The 25,598-nt window shown below is 38.5% G+C and overlaps 1 protein-coding gene across 4 annotated transcripts in view; it reads left to right on the top strand.

Annotated features, from left to right (window-relative positions):
- The window catches only part of FRAS1 (Fraser extracellular matrix complex subunit 1), a 470,538-nt gene that overhangs the window by 317,638 nt on the left and 127,302 nt on the right, over window positions 1-25,598 (top strand). For all 4 annotated transcript variants that reach the window (XM_035293463.3, XM_002745679.6, XM_078367938.1 and 1 more), the window contains 3 exons: window positions 2,184-2,337; window positions 9,058-9,236; window positions 20,125-20,241. In XM_035293463.3, the coding sequence (XP_035149354.3) occupies window positions 2,184-2,337; window positions 9,058-9,236; window positions 20,125-20,241 (450 nt within the window). The remainder of the gene's footprint in view (window positions 1-2,183; window positions 2,338-9,057; window positions 9,237-20,124; window positions 20,242-25,598) is intronic.

Genomic DNA, 25,598 nt, shown 5'->3' with positions numbered 1-25,598 from the left:
CAGGAGAACCACTCTAAAACCATTGCAATCTCTACCTTGGACCATGCTTTTCATGCTTTAGTATGTCTGCACAAAGTGCAGATTATGATTCAAGCAATCGTGATGAGACCTGAGATACTGAACATTTTAATGAGCTTCCAGTTGCTACTAGTTTCTGCACACTGAGTCACAAGGTGTACTGTCTAAAAAGTTACACTCACACAGGAATTACAGAGAATCATATTGATAAGTATAGCCAATGTGGAGATATAGTGGGAAAGCCTTCGGGGAACATGCATTTGGGTCATACTGCTTACTTGCTTAGAATCTGAAAAACCACACTGTCTACTCAGCCTAATAATGTGGTTGTTGGCATATGACTGGTCTCTATAACCAAAATCAAAGTTGAGTAGGCTTCTGCTATTAGAAATATTTCTAACAATTAAGAAACCTGGACGCAAGTATTTCATGGTATGCATATAAGACTGCTGGAGTTAATAGAGCCTTTTCCCTCAGAATTCTAGTGGATTATATACAAAGTTTTTAATACACTTTTGATGTTTTATAAATAATATGCTGTGTCAATTGAGGAAGGAGAATATTCTCTGGGATCTTGCCCCAAGCACCAATTAGGATAGAAAGTGCCTTTGCTGCTGTTCTCATGGGCACTGTTTGACTTAGCTTCCTGGTGTATATATGATGACAGTAGCCATCACTGCCTCCTGAGAGGGGAGATGCTCAAGTGCCAAGTGAGCAAAAAAATTCTCATTGTTTTCTCTTCAAAATATTCTTCTCCTGGGAGTGGTGTTTGCTCTGTTCAGTTTATTGGCATATTTGAAAGTAATAATAATTTAGAAAACCATCCCTTCTAAAATATCCTATTTTAAAATATCAGACTTGTTAATTTTTGAAGTATGAAAACAAACTGAAAACTGAACATTGGCAGCCTCTCTCATCTCATTCAGTGGAAAATGTCAATTATGGGGCTTTGGAAGAGGGTGTGTGCCTTGCAAAGCAGAAATGGCAGGACTTTTAATGATACTAGCTTTGGCAATTAAAATTATTACCTTCTCAGAAGTGCTAAGTAGATTATTTCTTCCAGACAGCTGCACCTAACTGTTGTTGCTTCACCTTCTATTGGCCATCAGGTCCTGTCAGTTCTGCTTCTGTGATGTTTCTAGAATCTATTTCTGTCTACAATGAATTGCCACTGGATTTGCCACTGCAATTACTCTCTCATAGGCTCTCATTTTCTCTCCCATGAGCCATTAAATAGTATCTTCTGCTCTAGATTTATCTCAGTGCTAGTCACTTCCATCTTCTGCCATTGGAGCCTATCTTTCTAAAACCTAGATCTGTTTATCCCATTTTCTTCCCTGGAGACTCATGTTGACTTTCCAGTGCTGATGAGATGAATTGAGATGTTTAGCGTAGCTTCTATCTCCTACTAACCTTCCATTAGACAGTGTCACTTTTTACCAACTCCTCTCCCTGGCTCCCTGGGCCCTTCTGGCCCCAGACACTTGGACATTTTATGAAATATATAGTGCATTGTCTCTCATCTTTGTTTTTGCTTAAGCTAGGCCCTCTGTCTGGAATATGTTTCACCATGTCTCTACTTAGAAATCCCATGTTTTTGTTATTTGAGAATAAAATTATTTTTCTCAGGAAAATCTTCCCGAGGCTTCCTTCCTCTATTCTCCCACCGCTCCCTATTCAAGCTTCTTATAGATCATTACTTGTGAAGCATCCTAATTATTTATGTGTCTGTCTTTCCTACTAGACCGTAAGTTCTGACGTTGAGGTTTTGCTGTAGACATCTTGTATATACCAGGCCTCTAGCAATGGAGCTGGCATATAATAGGAGCTTAATGAATAATTCTTAAATATGGGTGGGTGGAGAAGATAGAAAAACAGGTAGATGGACAGATGAAAGAAAGAAATGGAGAGACTTAGTCTTTCTAAATAAGTTGTTCATGATAAACTGAAAGAAAAAGCAAGATATATACATGTGTAAATATATAGACAAATGTGCATATGTCTACATATAATACAAAGTCTACAGAGTGACTCTAAAGCTGTGAATCAGTCTCTCTCTTATTAGATGATCTTTATCAACAACCAAACTGGATAACTTATGTGTTTAAGAACTGATATATTCTTATTTTGCTTGGACCTAATTCTGCATTTTATTTTTGTTTCAGAATGATAGAGGTCTTCAGCTTGTGGCTAATTCAATGGTGTGGGTTCCAGAAGGGGGCATGCTGCAGATTACCAACAGAATCTTACAGGCTGAGGCTCCTGGTGCCAGTGCTGAAGAAATCATCTACGAGATTACACAAGACCACCCCCAATTTGGTAACTAGTTTTTCCTTTGGCATGGTTTCATCATTGCATTCAGTAATCTAGGGTTTGCTATTGGAGAGTAGCAAGCAGCAAGGTTGCAATTCCAATGAACTGAGCTTTCTAATACCTTACAAATCTCCTTTAAAAACAATAATTATGATAGCTATCATACCGTACACATTACTAGGTAGTGTAATGAATGTTATAAACATATTATATATAACACCTTAAATTTAAGTTTTAAATCAACTTCATTTTACAGGTAAAAACCTGGGGTAAAGTAGCTTGATGAAAGTCACTTAGCTAATATATGTCAGCTTAATTTCAAAGGTCAGGCTCTCAAACTCCACCTTATATGTCTTTTAGACTGTCACTAGACTTCTTGATGAGACTTAAAAAAAATACATAAAAACATTTTTCAGTGTTCTCCAGTGTTAATTCTACTTCCAGCAAGATAGCCAAGTATGAAAACCTGAGAAATTTACCATTATCATCACCCAGAAATGCTGGATAAAATATAACAGGAATTATAAGGTGTTCATAGCTGACTTCCCAAGGATAGAGACAAATCTCTGGGTGCCAGCAACAAAGAAGGTACTGAAAGCCAGTCATTGCATGAACTAATAGCATAGCTTCTCCAAAAGGTGTTGTGCATGTCTCAATAACCTGGGGGTATGGAACTTACTGTTCATGTAGAGACAGAGCATTGGAATTAAGATGCTGCATAAAACCAGGACTCTGGAAAGACATGTCTTCAATTACACGGACAGAGGAGAAACCAGGAGCTCATCAGCACAGAGAGATGGCAGAGAAATTTGCCTCTTTCTTGGAGTCAGAGTAGAAAAAAAAGCCTGGTGAAAAATCAGAAATATAGGCCAATTTTTTCCTGTAAATCTCGGGTTAAATTAGAGTATATATCTTGTCTAAGAAACCTGAAGCTCAGGTATTTTATGAAAATTAATCTCAGGCCTATGATACATCTTGGGTTCTTTATTGAAACTAGTAGAAATTACAGAAGGCCTATTCTCTGCTAGGCCACACGGGATTCTCAGAAGAAACCATTGAAGCTTAGGATTTAAAATTATGGAATATGGGAGGGAACAATGTAGTACCATAACCAAAATAAACAAGAAGGTTAAAATCCCAAGAATTTCAAATAAAGTAACAGTCTTACAAAAACTATGAAATAAGCATATGTAAAATGATTTAAAGACATAAAAGAAGGAATTTAAACTGTGTGGAAACAACAAGATGACATAAAAATTTTAAAAATGTTGATTTTTAAAAATAACTAAATTGACCATTGGAAAATGAAAATTATATTCATTAAAAGTAAAAACTCATTTGGCATATTAAATAGCAGAGGAAGAAAAATCTGTTTTTCCTTTGGGCTACCAGGTTTTTTTAATTATATATTTTCTGTAGGGAGGGAAAACATTAACTTTAATTTGAAAATGACTCCAATGTCCACAAAGACATTGAAAAGCCATCTAATTGGGAATTGGTATTATAATTATAAAATGATCAGTCTAGTTGAGATGTCATTTATTATAGCTATGTAACCTTGAAAAAGGCAGGTATATGGTCTTGTGCCATAGGTTTCTTTCAGAAGATAGGCTAAATCATTAAAACATTAAAAAAAAATTAGACTGAAAAGTTGCAAAAATAGTACGAAAGCTGTTGAATATGTTTTAGTTATCCTCCCCTAATGTTAACATAGCTATAGAACAATTATTGAAACCAGGAAATTAACCTTGATATGATACTATTAATTAATCCATAGGCCTTATTCAAATTTTGCCATTTTTCCCACCAATGCCCTTTCTGTGGCCCAATCCAAAGATCTCAAATTACACTTATTTGTCATGTCTCCTTGGGCTCCTCCAATCTGTGATACACACTTCCTCAGTCTTTGTCTTTTATGGCACTGACTCTTTTGAAGAGTACTGGTCAGATATTTGTAGACTGTCACTCAATTTGTGTTTGTCTGAGGATGATTTCTCATGATTGGGTTAAGGTTGTGTTTTTTTCCCATTTCTCAATGCATCGTCAGGAGGTACATCATCTCACTATGTCTTAAAATAGGTGATATTAACTTTGATCACTTGGTTAAAGTGATGTCTATTAGATTTTTCCACTCTAAAGTTAGTATTTTTCCATTTGTAATTATTAAGTTTCCTGTTCTCATTGTAGTTTCAACTACTGATTTTGAGCTAGATATTTTTAAAGTCCTTTTCATCTCTAAAAATCTATGACTCTTCTGATGTATTAAATTCTCTACATTTATTTTTGTCAGTAAAAGACAAAAAACTAAGCCCTGAAATTTCCTAGAAACAGTCCAATATTCCATTAAGTCTTAAACAAAACAATGCTGACTTAAATGGTTTTTAAGCAGATAAAAGTTTGCCACTTCAGTTTGATGAATATTACGTAGCCTTTATTGTGGTGCTCTCCTGCTGTAACTCATTTAATTAATTTCTTTCTATGAACATGATCTTTCAAGTAGCTAGAGCCCCCTATCAGTAATAATCAAATCACTTACCTAGAAACCATTCAAGAGTGAAATTGGTGGTTAAGAAGCCCACTTAACACAAACCTGCTTGCACCTATCAATCTTAATTATCTAAATTCGTGGAGTCTTTACCTTGTATTCCCTCATCACTTAAGAAAGTTCAAGTTGGGTTTTGGGCATTTTGTGAAGAGCTGACCCCTTGAAACAGAACCAAATGTAAATTGCTCATGTAGTATGTGCATAAAGGACTTGAGTTCAACCACTTGCAGACTCACCACTGTTTTCAGATACAGATGCTCCTAAACTTACAATGGGGTTACACTCTGTTAACTCACTGTAATTTGAAAATATCATGAATTGAAAATATATTTAGCACACCTAACCTACCGAACATCATAGCTCAGCCTAGCCTACCTTAAATATGCCCAGAATATTTACATTAGTCTAGAGTTGGGTAAATCATCTAACATAAAGCATGTTTTATAATTAAGTGTTAAATATTTCATGTAACTTATTAACTACTGTACTGAAAGTGAAAAACAATGGTTTTACACCATTGTAACTTAAAAAACTTGTAAGTCAAATTACTGAAACTCGGGAAGTATCTGTGTAAATTCTGACAACTTGATTAATTTGTATCCATAGCTACCTACTTGCATTAGAAAGTACATATAATGAGATGGTTTTAATGAAGTAACTTGAGAATCATTTGAAAGAGAATCTGATTTAACCTAACAAATTGGCAATTCCAAATTATTTATCATAATGTAAGATGCATTAATATGAATGATCTCAATCTCAAAATAATTCATAGAGATTCAAATGATATTCCAATTCTTAATACCTACTGAATCTTCCCTTCAAAATTATTGGTTAAAATATAGACTTCAGTATAAAGGAAATCCCAAATAGAGACCATTTTCTGTTTTTTACCTTGGATTTTTATAAGTTTAAAGTGTTTTCTTTTTGTAGTCATATTATGATTAAAGCAGATCTGAGGTGCTACAGAAAGAAGGTTAGCTCTCCTCTGCAGAGAATCCCACAGTAGGCTGATATTTCTCCTGGTCCACTCATGGGCTTGTCACAAAGGCACTTATATTCAGCATGTCCAGTGCTGAACCCTTCATTTTTCCTCCAAACACTTTCTCATTCTGTATGATTGTTACCCAGTAGTGGCATCCAGTCACCCAGCCCAAAAGGTGATTCTTGTTGATGCCTTCCTCCATCATCCTTCACAGGAACATTTGTCAAGTTCCGTTGTTACCACTTCCTCAGTGACTCTTGCATCTTTGTTGCTTTCCAGTCTTACCTCTGTTGTCTTAGTTCAGGTCTTTCCTCTGGATTTGGCAGTAGTCTTATAATTGGTTAAACCTTCTACATAAATGTTAGCTACTATTGTTATCACTTTTATAGAATAAAGTCCATCCTCTTGAACAGGACCTTCAGCTCTTATAGGCTTTCCATATTCTGGCCACATGTTATATTTCTAAATCAATTCATGTCATTCACCTACTGGAAAACTCACAGTGGCTCCCAGTTGCTTATAGCGCTAATCTTTGGGGTAGGAGCTGCGTCTTGCCTATCTTTGAATCCCTCCATTCCTGAAGGGCCTACCACAGTCATTAGCACCTAATGGGTACTGAATGACTATTTATTGAGTTAAAATTAATGGAATTAGCCAATATCTTATATTGCTGTTAATCTGTATGACATGAAAATTTTTTTTTTACATAAAAAATTAGGTTTGTTTCATTAGGATTTGTTAGGAAAATTCTGCTTAGCTTTTCTATCATAAAGCAGAATAGCTAGGAAATCAGCATTTGAATGTTTTCTACTCTACACATTTTCATTTGGAAATTTTCTTTCAGAATATTTTGCAACTGCACTCACATTCATAAACAGTCCACATCCTAGAAATCTATGTTTATTAACAGCATCTTAGGAACAGAAGTTGGACCAAGGAGAGATAGGTAATGGAATTTATTTTCACTTGAGTACAAATAAGTTATAATACAAGAAAGAAAACTACAGTGAGTTGATACTATCTATGAATATACAAAAAGTAGTGTAGTCATGTTTCTCTCTTATTTTGATATTTCATTACCATCTAGGATATTATGCTTGTTTTAAACTTGAATTTAGTACATATGAATATTAGAATGAGTGTCTTTACTGAGTAAGAAAGCAAATTTCTCTAGAGTAATCAAAATTGCCCAATATGTCTGGTGTCTAGTGTATTAAGATTTGAGTGTTCTCCTATAGACTATTTAAAAACAGACACTCTGTCTCTTTCTCGCTCCCTCTTCCTTACCCTCTCCCTCCCACTATCAGAGTGTTAGAGTGGCTTCCTTCAGATTTATTGTTAGATACTTTTTCATGAGAATCTAGCTTCTGCTTGTAGCAGTTCATCCATTCTTCTGTTTGATCTTCACTTGAAGACATAGTCTTTCTGTGAAATTTTAATTTTCTAACACCTCTGTATTTTTAGTCTCACTTTAAGAAGATAGTAGGTGAAGGTGAAGACACTTTAGGTGAAGAACAAGCAGTACAAACAAATTGCTGATGATAGTAGTGTTTATATCTAGACTTCCTTGTTTCAGTTCTAATACAGTTTAAAGAATGAAGGAGGAGAAAACGTGATAATTTATTTAGCAGTCTGAATACTGGTACATGTTCACAAAATAATGATGATTGGTAACAGAGCTTCGTGACCAGGAATGTAAGCTTCAGATTGAAATCCCAGCTCATCAACTTAACATGTGTGTGACTTCTAACAGTTATTGAACTCTGAACCTAAAGACCTTCATCTATAAAATGAAGATGACAATGGCATCATTCAGAATAATTAATAAAATTAATGAGAAGTGTATTACTCTGTTTTCATTGCTGCTGAGAAAGGCATACCTGAGACTGGGGAAAAAAAGGTTTAATTGGACTTATTACACATGGTTGGGGAGACATCAGAATCATGGCAGGAGGTGAAAGTCACTTCTTACATGGTGGCAGCAAAAAAAAAAATGAGGAAGAGGCAAAGTGGAAACTTGATAAACCCATCCGATCTCATGAGACTTATTTACTATCACAAGAATAGCACAGGAAAAATCGGCCCCCATGATTCAATTATCTCCCCTGGGTCCTTCCCACATGTGGGAATTCTGGGAGATATAATTCAAGTTGAGATTTGCATAGGGCCACAGCCAAACTATGTCAAGAAGGATGACCAACATTCTTTTTAAGCACCTGTAAAGTATATACTACTAGTTTTCTTTTATGAATGAGGAACAAAGGCTTTTGGAGCTTAAAGAAGCTCACTCAGCTGGAAGCAATGGAGTTGGGTTTGAATCCCACATAGAATATAATGCGGTACCTGGCATATGTCTTCCACTGTTAGCTATTACAAGTTGAGCATCCCTAATCCAAAAGTCTGAAATATGAAATGCTCCAAAATCCATAACCTGGTAAATACTGACATGATGCCACAAGTGGAAAATACTACCCCTGACTTTATGTGAAAGGTTACAGTCAAAACTTTTTGCATGCACAAAATTTATTTTTAAACATTATATAAAATTACCTTCAGGCTATGTGTGCAAGGTGCATATAAAACATAAATGAGTTTCATGTTTAGACTTGGGTTCTGATTCCAAGGTATCTCATTATATATATGCAAATATTCCAAAGTCTGAAATCCAAAATACTTCTGGTCCTAAGAATTTCAGATAAGGGATATTGAACCTGTACCACTATCATTGGACAGAATTCTCTCATGAAAAACTTCCACCGAATTGTTTCTAATTTCCCATTATATTTTCACCAAAAACTTCTTGGCTGGAAGACATGTTCTGTTACGTAGGAAGTCATGCATAGAAATGAATCCATTCAATTCCCAGTATTTGAGTATTTGTTCAGAGTATTCACTACTATCTTAGTCTCCTTATGTAATTTTTAATAGATATAAGTCAGAAACTTCATACATGAATTGCCCTTGAATGACTTTTAGTTCTTTTAGAAGAAAGCTTGAGAATTCTCTGTCTAAAGGTGAATTCAATACTGTCTACTGAATTATGTGTTAACATCCTTTCCTTCGTCCTAGATAAAAATAAATAAGTGCATCACTTATTTTTAGTTAAAAAGAAAAAAAAAAGGTTAGTAGAAAAGGAGGTAAGGGCTCTGACTTTTCCTAGTCACCCTCACTAACTGTGTGATCTGTGCCTTCCTAGGGGAGGTGGTCCTTCTGGTGAATATGCCTGCAGACAGCCCTGCAGATGAAGGGCAGCACCTGCCTGATGGGAGGACAGCTACTCCCACCAGCACCTTCACTCAGCAGGACATCAACGAAGGCATTGTATGGTACAGGCACTCAGGAGCCCCAGCCCAGAGTGACTCCTTCCGCTTCCAGGTACCCTCTATTTCCTGCCTTTTCTGAAATCTGATAAATTCAATCACTCTTATTTATAATCAACTTGAGTAATTTCCTACAGTTGACAGGAAATCATGTTGGGGGATGTATTAGTCCCTTTTCATGCTGCTGATAAAGACATACCCAAGATTGGGTAATTTATAAAGAAAAAGAGGTTTAATGGACTCAGTTCCATGTGGCTGGGGAGGTCTCACAATCACGGTGGAAGGTGAAAGGCATGTCTTACGTGGAGGCAGTCAAGAGAGAATGAGAGCCAAGTGAAAAGGAAAACTCCTTATAAAACCATAAGCTCTTGTGAGATTTACTACCATGAGAACAGTATAGGGGAAACCTCCCCTATGATTCAATTATCTCCTTCTGGTCCCTCCCACAACAGATGGGAATTATAGGAGCTATGATTCAAGACAAGAACTGCGTGGGGACACAGCCAAACCATATCAGGGGAATTCCCTACAAAATACAATTCACAGCATTAGGATATTTTTTAAATTTGTCAGTTCAGATATATGTATATCTTTACAAGCAACGTTATCTACAACCAAGATGTTTAGGTTAGATAATGGCCAAAGTGTTCAGAAAAAAAAAAATTTTTTTTAAATATAAAAATACTATACGGAAAAAAAAAAATCTTATCTTCTAGTTTTGAATGTTCTGGAACACTTACTATCTTGTGGTAAGATCATAGGCCTATAGCCAAACTCAACAGGCTTAGGTGTCAGTTCTGCCACGTACTAGCTATACAACTTTGGGCAAATTACTTGGGCAAAAGTTCTATGCTTCATTTTCCTTGTCTGTCAAATAGGATTATTGTGAGGATTTAATGAGTTAATACATATAGAGCACTTCGAATACTGCCTATCACATAGTTAGCATTATACAAGGGTTTGTTATTACCATTTGTAAAAATTGGTCAAATACCAGACCATAAGGAGACCTTCAGTAGATTAAAGAACAAGAATTGTACTGCATAGGCTGGGTGCAGTGGCTCATGCCTGTAATCTCAGCACCTCGGGAGACCAAGGCAGTCAGATTACTTCAGTCCAGGAGTTTGAGACCAGCTTGGGGAACATGATAAAACCCTGTCTCTATGAAAAAAATGTGAAAATTAGCTCAGCGTAATGGCAGCTAGGTGGGAGTATTAGTTGAGCCTGGGAGGCGGAGGCTTCACTGAGCCATGATCATGCCACTACACTCCAGCCTGGATGAGAGAGCGAGTCTCTATCTCAAAAAAAAAAAAAAAAAGTTATACTGCATATGTTCTCTCTAGCTATTATAAATATAAATTAATAATAAAAGGATAAACAAAAATTTAGGCCACTTGCAATATTTTAAATGATCTCTTAAATAATTACTAGAAAATTCCTCAAAGAAAATCAGAACAGCAAACTCTTAAGAAATATTGATGAGGAGGAAATAGCCTATCAAAACTTAAATCATATGGATAAACTTGTACTCAGAAGAAAGCTGATGGCCTTAAGCTCTTATTATTGAGCAAGAAAGCATTAAAATACATGGACAAAATATTTAACTCAAGAGGCCAGAGAACCACAAGGGAAACCCAAGGAAAGCCAAAGGAAGGAATTAGTAGACATAAGCAGAGGAATTGGTTAATTATATAATGCTAGAAATGATAAACAGATACAAAACCTGATTTTGAAGATCAATAAAGTTAGGCAAACCTCTGGCAATCACAATTTGGCAATAAAGAATTGTACAAAATACAAAGGAATAAGGAATTGTGAATAAGAAAGAGCATTTAAGCATAGATTCAGAGAATTTGGTAAAGTGTCAGAGAAAATATCTATGTTTATGGGGATCAACCAAAGCAGTATCAGCACCTCTCAAAATCTGAGTCTTTTCCTTTGTCTAGGAATCCAGCTGGGGCTGAACTCACCCAGCTCACCTTGTTAAAATGATCATCCATTCTGCTTCTGATGCCTGGCATGTACATCTTCATCGCCTGACTAATTTATATTGTGTAAAAGATGTGCTTTTCCAGATAGCAGGTTGAGATAAATTTGAAAACCATTAAAATGAGATTATCCTGAGCACACTGAATGTCCAATGAGTGAGCAAACATTGGGTGCCCTTTGCCCAAGTTAACTTTTCATTTTTAGCACCTGGGGACTGCAGCAGACATCAAAGAGCAAGTCAGAATGAAGGCAAAGACCTCAATCAAAAGAAGTCACCTCCTCAAACTAGAATCCTCAGATGTGCCTTTGCTTCATGGGGTCAGGAAGGAGAATGTATCAATATGGAGCACTTTCCTGGAAGGGGATTCAAAATAGCTGCTCAAAATAGTATTTGATTGCTTTTGCAATTTGGTTACTGAGTAAATAAAGTTTTAAAATAATAAAAATAGGAGGGGAGGACTCAAGATGGCGCTGTGAGAACAACCCAGGATTGGAGTTCTCATTGTGTCTGTGGAGAGGTGAGTCTGAGCTGCATTTCCAGACTGATCTTTGTTGCCCACGGAACGGGGAAATTCCCAAGTGAAGAGGAGACGTGGGACACCAGGCAGATATTCCGCCTGGCGAAGCCGGCAGCCGGGGTGGCGGCAGCCGGCCCTACCCAGCGCTCCCCACAGGGCGTGCTTGTCCGGGTGCCCCGTTGAACTGGTAACCGGAGACATGAGAGGGCTGGACTTGAGACTGAGCTAGACTTGGACAGTGGGCCAGCCCAGGGGATTGCAGGAACAGAGCATTAGGGGTGGCCCAGTGGGACGAACAAAACCATGATTTCAAACAAGCCCCGTGCAGACGGCCTGAGACGCTCTGAGGGGGAGGGGCAGCCACCATTACCAAGGCAACCCGCCCCAACTGAGATACACGCCCATTGCTGACGCAGCCTACCGTTGCCGAGGCAACCCGCTACAACAGAGAGACTCCGCTGCAGGGCGTGGCGGAGAACAGCAGAACAACAGAGCCAGGGCGAGCCTCACATCAGCAGGGCGGAGCCTCGGCAGGCAAACAGTGGCTAGTCTGCGTCCTAGCTGGACAGGACCTCAACGGACATCCAAAAATAAAGCCCAAACCCCTCAACACAGAGCATTTGAGAAAAAAAGGGTTTTTTTAATGAGCTCTGTTGCAGCAGAATCAAACATAGCAGCCTAACAGCCCTGAATGAACAACAGAGCTCACAGCTCAGCAATTAAGCCCCTATAAAGTACAAACTGTCTCCTCAAGCAGCTCCCTGACCCCTCTATATCCAAAAGACTGACATTAGGCAGGCACCATCCTGGGACAAAGATAGCAGAAAAAGAAACTGGTAGAATCCCTCGCTGTGCCACAGCTGCTAGAGGTGCACCCCAGACAAGCAGGGTCTGGAGTGGACCTCAGCAGTCGTACAGCGAAGGGGCTAGACTGGTAGAAGGAAAACCAAGCAACAGAAATACTTCATCATCAACATTCAGGGTGTCCACTCAGAGACCCAATCGAAAAGTCAGCAACTACGCAGACGACCAGCGGACAAATCCACAAAGATGGGAAGAAACCAGCGCAAAAAGGAGGAAAACACCCGAAACCAGAACACATCGCCTCCTAGAAAGGACCAAAACTCCTCACCAGCAAGGGAACAAAGCTGGACGGAGAATGACTGCGACAAAATGACAGAATTAGACTTCAGAAGATGGATAATGAGAAACTTTTGTGAGCTAAAAGATCATGTATTAAATCAATGCAAAGAAACTAAGAACCTTGAAAAAAGATTCGAGGAAATGATAACAAGAATGGATACCTTAGAGAGGAATATGAATGAATTAAAGGAGCTGAAAAACACAATATGAGAACTTCGCGAAGCATGCACAAGTTTCAATAGCCGAATTGACCAAGCAGAAGAAAGAATATCTGAAGTAGAAGACCAACTCAATGAAATTAAACGAGAAACCAAGATTAGAGAAAAAAGCGCAAAAAGGAATGAACAAAGTCTCCAAGAAATGTGGGACTATGTGAAAAGACCTAACCTACGTTTGATAGGTGTACCAGTAGGGGACGAAGAGAATGAATCCAAGCTGGAAAATACTCTTCAGGACATCATCCAGGAAAATTTCCCCCGCCTAGCAAGACAAGCCAACACTCAATTGCAGGAAATTCAGAGAACACCACAAAGATATTCCGCAAGAAGAGCAACCCCAAGGCACATAATCGTCAGATTCAACAGGGTTGAAATAAAGGAGAGAATACTAAGGGCAGCCAGAGAGAAAGGTCGGGTCACCCACAAAGGGAAGCCCATCAGACTCACAGCAGATCTCTCGGCAGAAACACTACAAGCCAGAAGAGAGTGGGGACCAATATTCAACATTCTTAAAGAAAAGAACTTTCAACCCAGAATTTCATATCCAGCCAAACTGAGCTTCAGAAGTGAAGGAAAAATAAAATCCTTTGCAAACAAGCAAGTACTCAGAGATTTTGTCACCACCAGGCCTGCTTTACAAGAGCTCCTAAAAGAGGCACTACACATAGAAAGGATCAACCAGTACCAGCCATTCCAAATCACACTGAATGCTAAAGAGCATCAACATAATGAAGAATCTACAACAACTAACAGGCAAAACAGCCACTTAGCATCAAAATGGCAGTATCAAATTCACACATAAAAATATTAACCCTAAATGTAAATGGACTAAATGCACCAATCAAAAGACACAGACTGGCAAATTGGATAAAAATCCAAAACCCATCGGTGTGCTGTATCCAGGAAACCCATCTCACATGCAAGGATACACAAAGGCTCAAAATAAAGGGATGGAGGAAGATTTACCAAGCAAATGGAGAGCAAAAAAAAGCAGGAGTTGCAATTCTCATCTCTGATAAAATAGACTTTAAAGCAACAAAGATCAAAAGAGACAAAGAAGGCCATTACATAATGGTAAAGGATTGATACAACAAGGAGAGCTAACGATCCTAAACATATATGGACCCAATGCAGGAGTACCAAGATACATAAGGCAAGTTCTTAAGGACTTACAAAAGGACTTAGACTCCCACACAATAATAGTGGGAGACTTTAACACTCCACTGTCAATACTAGACAGATCAACCAGACAAAAAATCAACAAGGATATCCAGGGCTTGAACTCAGACCTGGAGCAAGCAAACCTGATAGACATTTACAGAACTCTCCACCCCAAATCCACAGAATACACATTCTTCTCAGCACCACATCACACCTACTCTAAAATTGACCACATAATTGGAAGTAAAGCACTGCTCAACAACTGAAATCATAACAAACAGCCTCTCAGACCATAGTGCAATCAAGTTAGAACTCAGAATTCAGAAACAGACCCAGAACCGCACAGCTTCATGGAAACTGAACAACTGGCTCTTGAATGTTGACTGGGTAAACAATGAAATGAAGGCAGAAATAAAGAAGTTCTTTGAAACCAATGAGAACGAAGACACAACGTGCCAGAACCTCTGGGACACATTTAAAGCAGTCTCTAGAGGAAAGTATATAGCAATAAGTGCCCATATGAGGAGAATGGAGAGATCCAAAATTGAAACCTTTTGTGAGGCCTACCACACAAAAAAAGCCCAGGTCCAGACGGGTTCACAGCCGAATTCTACCAGACACACAAGGAGGAGCTGGTACCATTCCTTCTAAAACTATTTCAAACAATCCAAAAAGAGGGAATCCTTCCCAAATCATTTTATGAGACCAACATCATCCTGATACCAAAACCCGGCAGAGACCCAACAAGAAAAGAAAACTTCAGGCCAATATCCATGATGAACATAGATGCAAAAATCTTCAATAAAATATTGGCAAGCCGATTGCAACAGCAAATCAAAAAACTTATTTATCATGATCAAGTAGGATTCATCCCGGGGATGCAAGGCTGGTTCAACATACGCAAGTCTATCAACGTAATTCACCACATAAACAGAACCAAAAACAAAAACCACATGATTATCTCAATTGACGCAGAGAAGGCATTTGACAAAATTCAACAGCCCTTTATGCTAAAAACCCTCAATAAACTCGGTATCAATGGAACGTATCTCAAAGTAATAAAAGCTATTTATGACAAACCAACAGCCAATATCATACTGAATGGGCAAAAACTGGAAGCATTCCCTTTGAAATCTGGCACTAGACAAGGATGCCCTCTTTCGCCACTCCTATTCAATATAGTACTGGAAGTTCTAGCCAGAGCAATCAGGCAAGAAAAAGAAATAAAGGGTATTCAAATAGGAAAGGTGGAAGCCAAATTGTCTCTATTTGCAGACGACATGATAGTATACCTAGAATAACCCATTGCCTCAGCCCAAAAACTCCTGAAACTGATAAGCAACTTCAGCAAAGTCTCAGGATATAAAATCAATGTGCAAAAATCACAAGCATTCGTCTACACCAATAACAGACTTAAAGAAAGCCAAATCAAGAGCGAACTGCCATTCGCAATTGCTACAAAAAGAATAAAATACCTTGGAATACAACTCACAAGGAACGTAAGGGACCTCTTCAAGGAGAACTACAAACCACTGCTCAACGAAATCAGAGAGGACACAAACAGATGGAGAAACATTCCATGTTCATGGTTAAGAAGAATTAATATCGTGAAAATGGCTATACTGCCCAAAGTAATTTACAGAATCAACGCTATCCCCATTAAGCTACCATTGACTTTCTTCACAGAACTGGAAAAAACCACCATGAACTTCATATGGAACCAAAAGAGAGCCCACATAGCCAAGTCAATTCTAAGCAAAAAGAACACAGCAGGGGGCATCACACTACCGGATTTCAAACTATACTACAAGGCTACAGTAATCAAAACAGCATGGTACTGGTACCAAAACAGAGATATAGACCAATGGAACAAAACAGAGGCACCGGAGGCAACACAACATATCTACAACTATACAATCTTTGATAAACCTGACAAAAACAAGCAATGGGGAAAGGATTCCATGTTTAACAAATGGTGTTGGGAAAACTGGCTAGCCATGTGCAGAAAGCAGAAACTGGACCCCTTCCTGACACCTTACACTAAAATTAACTCCAGATGGATTAAAGACTTAAACATAAGACCTGGCACCATAAAAACCCTAGAAGAAAATCTAGGCAAAACTATCCAGGACATAGGAGTAGGCAAGGACTTTATGAACAAAACACCAAAAGCATTGGCAACAAAAGCCAAAATAGACAAATGGGACCTAATGAAACTCCACAGCTTCTGCACGGCAAAAGAAACAGTCACTAGAGTGGATCAGCAACCAACAGAATGGGAAAAAATTTTCGCAGTCTACCCATCTGACAAAGGGCTGATATCCAGAATCTACAAAGAACTCAAACAGATTTACAGGAAAAAAACAAACAAGCCCATTCAAAAGTGGGCAAAGGATATGAACAGATACTTTACGAAAGAAGACATATATGAGGCCAACAATCATATGAAAAAATGCTCATTGTCACTGGTCATCAGAGAGATGCAAATCAAAACCACATTGAGATACCATCTCACGCCAGTTAGAATGGCGATCATTAAAAAATCTGGAGACAACAGATGCTGGAGAGGATGTGGAGAAAAAGGAACACTTTTACACTGTTGGTGGGAGTGTAAATTAGTTCAACCATTGTGGAAGACAGTGTGGCGATTCCTCAAGGCCTTAGAAATAGAAATTCCATTTGACCCAGCAATCCCATTACTGGGTATATATCCAAAAGACTATAAATCGTTCTACTATAAGGACACATGTACACGAATGTTCATTGCAGCACTGTTTACAATAGCAAAGACCTGGAATCAACCCGAATGCCCATTGATAATAGACTGGATTGGAAAAATGTGGCACATATACACCATGGAATATTATGCAGCAATCAGAAATGATGAGTTTGTGTCGTTTGTAGGGACATGGATGAATCTGGAGAACATCATCCTCAGCAAACTGACACAAGAACAGAAAATGAAACACCGCATATTCTCACTCATAGGTGGGTGATGAAAAATGAGAACACATGGACACAGAAAGGGGAGTACTAAACACTGGGGTCTATTGGGGGCAAAAGGGGAGGGCCAGTGGGAGGGGGAGGTGGGGAGAGATAGCCTGGGGAGAAATGCCAAATGTGGGTGAAGGGGAGAGGAAAAGCAAAGCACACTGCCATGTGTGTACCTACGCAACTGTCTTGCATGCTCTGCTCTTGTACTCCAAAACCTATAATCCAATAAAAAAAATAAATAAATAATAATAAAAATAAAATAAAAATTAGTGATTAAAAAAATTCACTGGATGAAGATATCCAGTTGAATGAACATTATTACTTAGAAAGCAGTTCCTTTTAGAGAGAGTCTTCACACATTTTGCTCAAAATGTGTTTAGAACTCCTATGTGAAATTGCCTTCAAAGTACGTGGGATATTCTTTAGAATATCCTCAAGAGTGACAGTGTATCATCTTTTGGAAGCGGATTTAAAAAATATAGCTAAATAGCCAAACGTCAGACTAAGATCTGGTGAGAAAAAGATGGTAATTATTTTGGGTTCAAATGGGGAGTAATTATGAAGTAATGGGCTCAGAGTTTCTTATATGATTTGTAAACTTTGTCTGAAGGCATTCCCAAAAATGCATTTTGAACACTGACAGCATCTTTGTTGCAAATATGAAACAACTTTCTGGGATTATGTCCTCCTGATGTCAAAGTTTTGGCTTGTTTATTCTAAAAGTCTCATTGTTTTATAAGCATATCTCATATTTTGATATAAAATGGGATAGACACTATAGATGGGTGCTAACATAAGTAGTTAGCAACTTTTCCCATTCATCATTTTAGTGTCCCTAAAGGATTTCAAACTTTAAACAAAAAAAATTCCTGTTGTAATAATTCTTTTTCTTTTTTTAAAAAGCAGAAAATGCAGTATAATCAGTTGCGTGAATTTTTTTTTCCTTCTGAGATGGAGTTTCACTCAGTCACCCAGGCTGGAGTGCAGTGGCATGATCTCTGCTCACTGCAGTCTCCACCTCCCAGGTTCAAGCAATTCTCCTGTCTCAGCCTCCCAAGTAGCTTGGATTACAGGTGCCTACCACCATGCCTTGCTAATTTTTTGTATTTTTAGTAGAGGTGGGTTTTCACCATGTTGGCTAGGCTGGTTTCAAACTCCTGACCTCAAGTGATCCACCCACCTCAGCCTCCCAATGTGCTGGGATTACAGGCATGAGCCATTGCACCTGGCAGAATTGCATGGATTTAATGCCATTTAAATGTTGATGTGCTATCATGAGCCATCAATGCATCCCATCTGTTACTTTGCATCTAAGAGTTGGGACATATGTAATGTGAGTGGGATTAGAAAACAGACCATGCCATGGGGGGCTAGGGGAGGGATAGCATTAGGAGAAATACCTAATGTAGATGACAGGTTGATGGGTGCAGCAATCTACCATGACATGTGTAAACCTGTGTAACAAACCTGCACATTCTGTACATGTACCCCAGAACTTAAAGTATAATAAAAAGAAAAAAAGAAAGAAGAAAATAGACCATGGCACAGTGCAAAGAAAGCTTGCACACTCAGAGTAATTTTTGGCGTGGAAAGGAGCGCTGGTTTGGGTGTATTCAGGTCACTTTGACACAGTCTTAGGAAACGTGGTTTGAAAAAGACCAACACATTTCCCATCAGTGTCTTTACTAGACTGATTCACTTGCTCAGTAATATGACTGCATTTCACTACCTATTCAATGTGATTATTTTTCTTCAAAAGATAGAATGTATTTCTACACCTCCTCCCTCCTTATCTAATTTCCTAAAGCTACCAAAGTGAGTCATCTTGGTCAGTGGAATGATCATGAAGCTGACTGATCTGGTTAAATACTGCCACTTGTTAGCTTTGTAACTTTAACACATTGCTTAAATTTTTTGACTTTCAGTTTCCTCACCTGTAAAAGGGAGGATAATAATATCTACTCTGTGGATAAGTAAGATAATTCTTGAAAAATAGCGAATGCAGTGCTGATCCCATAATAGATGATGAGCGAATTACAGTTATTGTCGATAAGATCATTTACAGTGACGCTGTATCTCCTTAAAAACATATATTTTGAAACTCGATCCCAGGCATCTGATGTGATCAAGATGAAGACAGAGAAGACGGGCTTTCTGTTGGAGTAACTTTTAAAGACATAGAGAAAGGGCTGCTATCTCTGCCTCTTTTTCTCAGAATTGATAGAACCTTGCCAATGGATGCAACTCCACATGTCACGCAGGGCTTAGCAAACAATGGAGAGAAGGAGGGTTGAAGAGGGCAGTTCAGTAACTGAGGAGGAGGGAGAAGCTGCATAGAAAAAGCAACATTCTTCAGGTTTTCGAAGCAGGAAAAAGTTGATTTTGTGACTGCTACCCTAATTGTCAATGTTACTAATCTTGCCCTGTGATGATGAGGATGAGATTTGTTACTTACCTAACATTTACCTGTGCTGGTTAAAAATCAAAGAAATGGAATACAAATCATATTACATACTCATAACAAGACATTATATAGTCCTCAAAAATTACATTTTCTAGCATGTTTAATGATATAGCAAACTATCATAGTATTAAGTAAAAAATTGTATGAAATTGATATATGTGCATATAAAATAAATATCAACACATTAATATTCACTATTTCTAGGTAGTAAAATTCTAGCTGATTTTTTATTTCTTATTTATACTTTCCTGCATTTTCAGCTTTGCCTAAAATGATTATATATCTTTTCATAATTAGTAAAAGATCAATATTAAAATATGAAGGGCAGAATGAGAATTGTAATGCAGGAGCATATAGAATCCAAAGATGGCTGGCTTAAATAAGGGAGAAAACCACGTACTGACATGCTCTGCCCAGTAGAAGATAAGAGGCTCACCAGGATGACCTTCTTTTCAGGTGTCCAGTGCCTCCGATGCCCAGACCCGCCTAGAGAGCCGCATGTTCAACATCGCGATCTTACCACAGGCACCTGAAGCATCTAAACTGTCTCTGGAAGCATCTCTCCATATGACTGTGAGTTGAGTGGTAGACTTGTGGTTTCCACTTAAAGGAAGCATGCTGATGGGATTTGATAGAGTATCCTGGTTTTGAATGCAGTAAGTGCCTGGCCTAGATCACAGACTTGGGGGCCAAAAGGCCTAGTGATCACATTTCTCATTGACTTGAAAAAGGAACTTAAAATTCCCAGAGTGAACGGAAGTTTATGCAGAATCCATATTGACCTCCCATCCATCGCTGTTGTCCTCTCTACAATATCCCAGATGTTCCAGGGGTTCTCATTGACAATTTGGAGGAAATTTCAGGCTTATGTCCATGAAATAAATATTTGGGTATCATTGGTCCCCCAGATAGCACATTACGTAGCAGAGAAACTATTATTCCATCTTCTAGAAGCCCTATGAGAAACTTTCCACTGTAAAAACTTCCTAGAGAATGTGTGTCAATGCTGAATCCAGAAAGATAAATAGCAATTATCCAAGTGAAAATTTGGGGGCACATTGGGAGGAATGAAGAGGTGATGACAAAGGGCACTGCCACAAGTGAAGAGAGCACATGCAAAGACCCACAGGCAAGAGAGAATAGAATGGTTGCAAAATTGCAAACAGTTCAATAAGATTGGAGAAATTAGGAAGGCAGCAAGGAGGTGTGATGAGGATAAGGAGGTCATCAAGCTATCACAGAAAGCCTCGTGTGCTAGTGGGAAGGAGTGTGTGGCATGGGAAGATGTGAAGCAAGGTGTCAACTAAATTAGTACATGAAGCTTAGTTTAGACAATTAGCAACTCCCCCATGATCCTCAGTCTCTGTTGGGGGGCGGGGGCTGTAATGCCAAAAACCCTCTTCCAGACATAGCTGCAAGCATGTAAGACCTTGTAAATTAATCATCATGGGTCCACATTTTAGTTAGTACCCACACAATTATGCTCCAAAGTAGTGTATCAGCCTTGAGCCACAACAAAGAGAACAGGTACAGTTTTTAGAAATTATGGGTCTGAGACATGACAGAGACATAAAGGGAAAATAGAAAGTTTTTAATGAATAGCTGGTATCGGCATTTCCACCGTAAACCGTAATTTAAAGAAATCATAATTCAGCAGCACTATAAAGTCTATAATTCATCATTCTGACTGGAGGAACTTGTATCAGAATTTTCTCTAAACTGTTAAGAAAAATGTGCACACACAGGTCTTGCCAAATGCTAATGCAGTGTTATTTTGAGTTTGGAGGAAAAAATGGGCCAGGAGCCAGGAAGACAGTGCTCTTTCCAGCTCTGTCACTGTCGAGCGCTGAAGAGACTTTTCAAGTCAGTTAGCCTTTAGGGGCTTGGGTTGTATATTTGCAAATTAGGTCTGTCCAGTTAAAAGTTAGGTTAGTTTACTGTAAAATGTAATTAGCCTACTTTTATGTTATTTAAATAGTTTATATATTTTTGACACTAATTAGGGCCATTACTTTAGAACATACTTTTGATCTGTAACAAAAATGCATTCTCAATTTAGTCATTTAGTCTCATCTAAGCACACAAGTTTTGGAGATATTTGGTAAATACATTGTAAATGCACATGGTAAATACTTATATGGTATATTTAGTATACTTGTATATGTGATTAAAGGTAGGAATCTACTTCTCCATTCATTCAGTCTCTCATTCATAAACACTTTTGAGCTCCTAATGTACGCCAAGTGCTGTGAAAGACATTGGACAGTCAATGACCATAAAACATAATCTTTATTCTCAAGGAACTTTAAGTCTAGAAGAGGAGACAAGCAAATAAATAAGCACAGATAATACAATGATAAATGCTATGATACAGCAATAATATGGGAGCAAATGGGAGGGCACCAAATCTAGCAGAGCGAGAGAAAGGGTCACAGAAGCTTCCTCTGGGGTGAACAGAGCTGGGTGAGTGTAAATTATCTAGAGACCAGGATTCTCAAACTTAACACTATATTAGAATCATTATAGAGTTGATGAAAACACAGACTGCACTCACCTCCTTCCCTCTGAGTCCCCAAAGTCCACTGTATCATTCTTATGCCTTTGCATCCCCATAGCTTAGCTCCCACTTATGAGTGAGAATATATGATGTTTGGTTTTCCATTCCTGAATTGCTTCACTTAGAATAATAGGTGAGGGATAAAAGACTACTAATTGGGTTCAGTGCATACTGCTTGGGTAATGAGTGCACCAAAATCTCACACATCACTGCTAAGGAACTTACTTATGTAAGCAAATACCATCTGTTCCCCCTAAAAAAACCTATGGAAATAAAAAAATTTAAAACATTAAAAATTTAATAAATAAAACACACATTACTGGAACCCACCGCAGTGTTTTCCAATTCAGTGGATCTGGTGTAGAGTCACGAATTTGCATTTCTAACGAGTTTCCTTGTGATGTTGTTTGATGCTGCCAAGATCACCACACTTGAAGAACCACTGATCTAGACTAAATTGGGGGGAATGTATCCCAGGCTTGATGAATGGCAGCTGAGAAAATGTGGAGACATAGATCATGACATATTTGAGACATTACAGGTAGTTCAGTTAGCTGGAGCATAAAATCCCTGAGTGAAAAGGCAGTAAGAAATAAGAGTCAGATCATGGAAGACCTTAAGTATAAGATAGAGTTTCCTTTCATACTGAAAGGTTGTTGGGGCAAGTAAGGTGTTGAGGGATTTGTAGCAGACAAGTGCCATAATCAGATTTTTAATGATCAATTTAGGAAGATCATTCTGGCTACAGGGTAGAAAACATACTAGATGTGGGCCAGTCAGAAAACAAACAGGCTATTGCAGTCATCTAGAGCAAGAACAATTAGTGGCATGAGCCTATGGTTAAGAGTTCAGGAGATCTTGAAGAGATAGCCAAGAGGTGGAAGCAATCTAAATGTCTATCAGCAGAGAAATGGATAAAGAAAATGTGAGGCACACACATACACACACAAACACACACACACGAATGTTATTCAACCTTAAAAAAGAAGGAAATCCTGTCACAGGCTACAACATAGGTGAATGTTTAAGACATTATAAGTAAAATAATCCAGTCACAAAAAAACAAAAACTGCATAATTCTGCTTATATGAGACATAAAGTAGAATGTAGTCAAAAGAATTAGAAAGTAGAATAGTAGTTACCAGGGGTAGAGTGTGTGACATGATGAGGGGGGAGAAAGGAGGAGTTATTCAATGGATATAGAGTTTCAGCTTTTCAAGGTGACAGAGTCCTAGAGATGCATTGCACAACAGTATGCATATAGTCAACACTACAGTACTGTACACTGACAAATGGCTAAGAGGATAAAAAAAGAGGGAGAAATTAAGAGAGACTTAGAGACACAGAGGCCTCACAGAGGATGTTTTGTGGGAGGGCAAAACATCCAATGTCTGAGGATTTAGAGGTAGCTTTCTTTCATCAAGATCAGGAATGTACAAGGACTTTTGGTGGGAAGCATGACAAGTTCAATTTGAGATGCACTCATGAAGGGTGTGCTGGAGCAGAGTGAGTGAATTCACAGATGTGATAAGTATGTGGACTGGGGCAGTTCTGCTGGGTTTCACAGCTCATTGTAGGAACTCGGCTTTTCTTCTGATTAAAAAGGGGAACCATTGTGGGGAGTTAAGCAGAGGTCTCATGTCCTTGTGAAAGGATCACACTGGCTGCTGTGCTGAAAGGCAAGAGAGCTATTGGGAGGCCACTGGGGTAATCCTGGGGAGAGACTGTGTCCCTCAGCAGAGTGGTGGCAGTGGGATGGGAGAAGCAGCTGGCCTCTGGATATATATGCAGAGGTAACATGGCCATTATGAAAAGAATTATTCTGTAATCTTCTTTTGTTGACAGATATATTATTTTTAAAATGTCTTTTGCAATGATTTCTATGAAGTGCAATCTCTCATTTCTTACTATATTTAGTTGATAAATATTGAACATTCTAAGCAGCCAATATTAAAATTGATTATACTTTGATATATCTCAAACTCAATATTGCTTCCCTCACAGAATCAAGTCCTTTTTCTATGTAGTGTCTATTTCTATTAGGAGAAAAATAGTATCAATAAATTTCAAAATAGACTCTTATCTGGCTGGGACATATTTCCCTTTCCACAGTCCCATGTCTGCAATAATTCCCTCTTTTTATCACTTTATTATTTAGGGGCATCTAGATTTTCAGAATATCCCATGGTACTCTGAGAATGTTCAGTTGTTATGATAGTTTTGATATTAAAAGGTAGCAAACAGCACCAAACAATGCACAGAGCCTATACTTTTTTTGTTCATTAGTTGTACCTACATATGTACATGTTTATAGGTGTGTTTAAACATGTATGGGATAGTAACACCTTATATAGGGCACATATCTTTAATTTGTTGTCCTTACTTGTTTTATTTTAGGGTGAGAGACCAGCTGCTATTCGCAATTCTAATTTTCCTTGCTCATTACATTCCAGACTTGAGCAAGGGCCTGAAATATGACTCTTTACTATAGGGGGATTGTTCTAACCTGCAAATTCTGCCTCTCCCCAGGATAAATATGCCTTGGGGACAATTACAAAGCAACTGCAACCTTCAATCTTTTCATGGTTAAAGGAAGAACACCACACCCTCCTCTATGAGCATTACTGTGCCATACTTAATCCTTTTCTAAATGAGGAGATTCCATCTGAAAGAAGCAGGGCTTCAAAGATCAGGAGAGCACGTCACACTCTTCCCACCTTCTGGGGTCAGTTAGGAGGAGCCATGATGAGCTGGATGTTTTTGTTCTGTTTTAGAACAGCATCCCTGGCCCAGGAGAGGGCCCCCTGCTCCGGCTAGTTTCCCTTTTCCCCTCTCCACTTTGTGTTTTTGCTGCTGTCCCTAACCCACCACCATGCCTAGTGATAGACAACTGAAGCTCTCCTTTTTTGTTTTTAGAGTGTTGCCACTGTTAGTGGGTTATGGATGTATACAGGGGAAGGGATAGTCAAAGCTACATATGCATCAGCCCTCTGACTAACATTGCCTCACTCACTCACTGGATTCTGAAATCTGGAAGAGAAAAAGCAATATCTAGTTCTTTTTAACAGTAGAAGGAAGAAAAAGGGAAATATTGGCTATGTTATGTTCTTTAATAAATAAATATCTCTTAAATATGTGAATGCAAATAGTGAGCTTTTTTTGGTGTTTGAGGTGGGTTCACTTTTAGCCCTTTGTTACCAGAAGGCATCACAGTTTCCATTAGCAAAACTGAGGAACAGGGGGACAATGCTTTGAGGAACTTCTTGGGGTCAAGACTTAAATATCTCAGCTGAGTCCTTAGAACTTCTGGCCAGATTCAACTTAGCCCATTAAGTCAGAGGAGCAGCAGTAAGCTATGACCACTGCACTCCAG

This window comes from Callithrix jacchus, chromosome 3 (genome assembly GCF_049354715.1).
Source record: "Callithrix jacchus isolate 240 chromosome 3, calJac240_pri, whole genome shotgun sequence".
Lineage (NCBI taxonomy): Eukaryota > Metazoa > Chordata > Mammalia > Primates > Cebidae > Callithrix > Callithrix jacchus.
This window is presented reverse-complemented; position numbering and strand designations above follow the sequence as displayed.